At 39.6% G+C, this 5,352-nt stretch overlaps 1 protein-coding gene across 1 annotated transcript in view; it reads right to left on the reverse strand.

Annotated features, from left to right (window-relative positions):
- Positions 1-960: 960 nt before the first annotated feature.
- The window catches only part of LOC125044924, a 35,641-nt gene continuing 31,249 nt past the window's right edge, over positions 961-5,352 (reverse strand). Inside the window, exons 4-5 of the mRNA XM_047641885.1 lie at positions 4,650-4,653; positions 961-1,597 (exon numbers count right to left, since the gene is read on the reverse strand). Coding sequence (XP_047497841.1) covers positions 961-1,597; positions 4,650-4,653 — 641 coding nt within the window. The remainder of the gene's footprint in view (positions 1,598-4,649; positions 4,654-5,352) is intronic.

Raw genomic sequence — 5,352 nt, forward strand, 5'->3', positions numbered from 1 at the left:
AGATAGGAGATATGGGAACGAGAATTAAAGGGTAAGAAATATATAGACACACGGAAAAAAAAAAAAAAAAAAAAATATATATATATCGATGAAATCAAAACGCATCGCGAAAGAAAAAACAAGACGAAGAAGAAGAAGACGAAGAAAACATATGCGGAATTCAGACATAAATGTGCGTTCTTCTTAACCCACAGAGACCATTATCACAAGCTCGTCCTGCCCCCCCCCCCCCTCCCCCCTCATCTCTCTCCCCCCTCCCCATTCCCACCACTCCCCCCCCTCAAACATGCAACTCTTTAGGGAAAATACTCATGTTTTCCCTTTCCCTTTTTTCTTTTCCGTTGTGGGTGCTTTTTTTTTTTTTTCGTTCATCTCTTCCTTTTTTATTTTCTCCCTCTTCTCCTTTCTCACTTCTCCTACTTTCTTCTCCTCCCTCCTTTCACCACTTCCTCCTCCTCTCACTCCTACTCCTTCCTCTGCTTCCCTCTTCTCCTTCAACTTCTCTCTTCCCTATTTCCTCCTCTTCCTTCTCTTCTTCCTCCACCTCCTCTTCCTCAGTCTCCTCTTCAGTTTATATATTCCTCCTCTACTCCTCACCTCCCTATTATTTTCTCATCTTCTGCTACATCACCTGCTGCTCTCCCTCCCCCCCCTTCCGTTTCCCTCCCTCTCTCTCTCACTTCCTGTCTGTGTCTCTCTCCCTCTCCCTCTCCCTCTCTCTCTCTCTCTCTCTCTCTTCCTCTCTCTCCCTCTCCCTCTCTCTCTCTTTCTCTCTTTCGCTCCCTCTCCCCCGGGAAATTCCACCGGAGAAGCGAGTAAATCCCAAGGGAATGATAATTAGCCCACGATACCCAACAGGATTTCAAGTCTCGGCAACACGGGAGATGCATCGCCGTCACAGTCAGTCCTTCTTGCTGTTCTCTTGCAACGAGGCTCACTTCATGGTGGTAAAAGCACTTGCTAGAATTTACCGGGATTTACTAGAAGTTCCTCTAAGTCACTGGGATTTACTAGAAGTTCATCTAAGTCACTGGGATTTACTAGAAGTTCCTCTAAGTCACTGGGATTTACTAGAACTTCCTCTAAGTCACTGGGATTTGCTAGAACTTCCTCGAAGTCACTGGGATTTACAAGACCTTCCTCGAAGTCACTGGGATTTACTAGAACTTCCTCGAAGTCACTGGGATTTACTAGAACTTCATCGAAGTCATTGGGATTTGCTAGAACTTCATCGAAGTCACTAGGATTTACTAGAACTTCATCGAAGTCACTGGGATTTACTAGACCTTCCTCGAAGTCACTGGGATTTACTAGAACTTCATCGAAGTCACTAGGATTTACTAGAACTTCATCGAAGTCACTGGGATTTACTAGACCTTCCTCGAAGTCACTGGGATTTACTAGAACTTCATCGAAGTCACTGGGATTTACTAGAACTTCATCGAAGTCACTGGGATTTACTAGAACTTCCTCGAATCTACTGGGATTTACTAGAACTTCCTCGAATCTACTGGGATTTCCTAGAACTTCCTCGAATCTACTGGGATTTACTAGAACTTCATCGAAGTCACTAGGATTTATTAGAACTTCCTCGAATCTACTTGGATTTACTAGAACTTACTAAAACTCAAGTTTAAAAGAAATGATCAAATTAAAAAAAATATGAATAAAAATAAGAAAAAAAAATCACTGGGGAAAGAAAGAAAAAAAGAAAAGAAAAGAAAGAAAGGAAAAAAAAAAAAAAAGAAGAAAGAGAGAGAGAGAGAGAGAAAAAAAAAAAACCGCTTGTCTCCCAGTCTCTCCAGTCTAGACAAGGCCCTGGGGTAGGATCGCAGTACGCTAAATAGACTGAAAGTTAAACGCCAAAGGTAAAGCGGAAATTGCTTGTTGTTGACTTCCCCGCAAGGATGCACGCTGATGGAGATAGATGCCACGAAATGTTGCAGGAACCACGAAATGTTGCAGAATTTTTTTTATCGTCTGATTGAGTGAAACCTTCTACAATTTATGGAATAGTAACAAAATCCATAGAAAAAGCAGCTGGATTAGTACTTACTAGAACCAGTCTTGAACCCAATGGAACCAGACAGAACTTGGATGAATTTAGAGATGAAGATGAGTTTAGAAATAAAGGGGTTATAAAGATTAAATTAAATCGCATTGCGAATGATGATGGTATGGTGATGGTGATGACGATGGCGATAGTGATGGTGATGATGACGAAACCGTTGACGATAACGATGACGACGACGATGACGATGACGATAACGGTGACGATGGCGATAGTGATGGTGATGATGATGGTAATGGTAATGGTGATGGTGATGATGATGATAATGAGGAGGAGGAGGAGGAGGAGGAGGAGGAGGAGGAGGATGACGATAACGATGACGATAACGATGGCGATAGTGATGGTAATGATAATGATGATCACGAAGGTGATGGTGATGGTGAAAATGAAAATGAAAATGAAAATGAAAATGAAAATGAAAATGAAAATGAAAATGAAAATGAAAATGAAAATGAAAATGAAAATGAAAATGAAAATGAAAATGAAAATGAAAATGAAAATGATATTGGGGATAATATTGAAATGGGGATGATATTGAAAATGATAATAAAAAACATCCATACTTAATCTCCTACCAGAATCCACTGGAATCTCATCTCTGCCGTGCTTTAGAACCCACAAGCACCTGATCGAACCAACCTGAACCTCCCTGAACCCTTAAAAAAAAGAAATATATATATGTATAAAGAAGATTCCGGACGGTTATTATCCATCTGAGGTCGTTAATTTTCCGTTCGAATTTCTCTTAAGTGATTTGCTTCCGCCCGACTAAATTATTTTTCCGCGTTCCTTCCTCTTCATCTTTCTCTCGTTATTTCTCTTCCTTTCTTTCTTTTGTTTTCTTTTCTTCTTTTTTTTTGCTACTTCCCTCTTTTTTTTTCTTCCCTCTTCGTCCCATCGTTTCCGTCTGTTTCTCTTTGTCTTTTTTTTTTCTTCGTCTACCTCTTTCTTTTCTTGCTTTCATCTTTTCTATATTCTATGTTATTTTTTCTTATGCTCTTGCTCTTTCTCATTCTCCTTTAACGGAATACACAAGCACACACAAATACACACACACACACACACACACACACACACACACACACACACACACACACACACACACACACACACACACACACACACATACACACACACACACACACACACACATGTATGCATGTAGGTGTGTGTGTGTGTATTGCATTTATATATCTATCGGTCTATCCACCATCTATCTATCTCTATGTCTATCTATCTGGCTATATATCTATCAATATGTATGTATGTTTATATATGTATGCATGCCTGCACTGCTTGCATGCACATATCTATAGACTTTTAAAAGATAAAAATCCTTTGATTTCGTATATCTCTCTGTTATCTCTCTCTCGTAATAATCATTGATAAATCACACAAACTGACCTTATCATTTAAGTATATTTAGATTTATATTACACTTGCAGCAGCGTCAAAATCTTTTTTTTATATGGTTTTCGGACATTTAAATCTATAGCATCCAAATTACCCCTTCCGGGTGTAATCACTTTATTGACTTACTTATCAAAGTCATTAAGTTCGTATTAACAAAAAATAAAGTTAATTTCAGCCTATGATGGCAACAGGATGTCTGTCGAAAGCTAGCGGTTGTGAAGTAATTTTTTCTGAAGCTTCGCTGCCTTTCGGCAAGTGATATCTAGCTATATATATCTCTATATATGTATATACATATACATGCATATATATATATATATATATATATATATATATATATATATATATATAAAGTACACACACACACACACACACACACACACACACACACACACACACACACACACACACACACCTACACACACACATACGCACACACACACACACACACGCACACACACACACACGCACGCACACACATACACGTACACATACATACATACATGTGTGTGTACGTAAAAGGAATCGAAAAGAAAGGAACTTGAAAAAGGAACAAAGTTGATAACAAACATACTCCAACCTGTCGTGGCTTAGTTTTCTAACTTTGATAGTTAATTAGAGTCTCCCTCTCTCTCTCACTGCCTGCTCCTCTCTCTCTCTCTCTCTCTCCTCTCTCCTCGCTCTCTCTCTCTCTCTCCTCTCTCTCTCTCTCTCTCTCTCTCTCTCTCTCTCTCTCTCTCTCTCTCTCCTCTCTCTCTCTCTCTCCCCTCTCTCTCTGTTTCTCTCTCTCTCTCTCTCCTCTCTCTCTCTCTCTCTCTCTCTCTTCTCTCTCTCTCTCTCTCTCTCTCTCTCTCTCTTCTCTCTCTCTCTCTCTCTCTCTCTCTCTCTCTCTCTCTCTCTCTCTCCATCTTCTCTCTTTTCTCTCTCTCTCTCTCTCTCTTCTTCTCTCTCTCTCTCTCTCTCTCTTCTCTCTCTCTCCTTCTCTTTTCTCTCTCTCTCTCTGTCTCTGCTCTCTTCTCTCTCTCTCTCTCTCTCTACTCTCTCTCTCCTCTCTCTCTCTCTCTCTTCTCCTCTTTCTCTCTCTCTCTCTCTCTCTCTCTCTCTCTCTCTCTCTCTCTCTCTCTCTCTCTCTCTCTCTATTTCTCTATTTCTAGGTCGGTCCAACAGAACTGCAAGGAAGAATGGGAAATTTAGGGGAAACTGTCACATAATTTTAGCTTTTGGTGAATTAGTGTCAAAGTTTTTTTTCTCTCTCTGTCTTTGATATATATCCTATACGTAAACAAACAAATAAAAAGTAGATTTCAATGACTAGATGAGTTTACGAATGGTATGAAAAAGGGAATCGGGTGAAAACGACGTAAATAAATACCTCTTGTGTTTTTGTTTTTTTTTTTTTTTTTGAGTGGTCTGATTTTTTGAAAGGCTCCATAGTTTTAATTTATTCATTTATGCTTCACCCTACCTACCTGTTAGATAAAAAAAGGAATATATTCACTTTAAAACAAACAAACAAACAAAAAACGCAACAACGCAAATCTAAATAAATCTGAAAAAATTGATGTTTTAACCCAGCAACCTCTGAAAAAAGTAAAATGCAGGAAACATACAAAACTTCCTGATTACACAACGTGGCAACTCGACCACAAGTACCAACCTGCATAACACGGCAATTACATATGGCGATAATGATGTTATGTCGACTCCTCCTCCTTCTCCTCCTCCTCCTCCTCTTCCTCTTTCTTCCTCCTCTTCCTCCTATTATCTTCTCCTTTTTTCACATTCAAGAACGAGTCAAATCTAATAAAAGACTTGGCAACTCGGACGCCGACGCCATGTTGGGGCATAATTAGTGTTGCACCTCTGCG

This window comes from Penaeus chinensis, chromosome 36, assembly GCF_019202785.1.
Source record: "Penaeus chinensis breed Huanghai No. 1 chromosome 36, ASM1920278v2, whole genome shotgun sequence".
Classification (NCBI taxonomy): domain Eukaryota; kingdom Metazoa; phylum Arthropoda; class Malacostraca; order Decapoda; family Penaeidae; genus Penaeus; species Penaeus chinensis.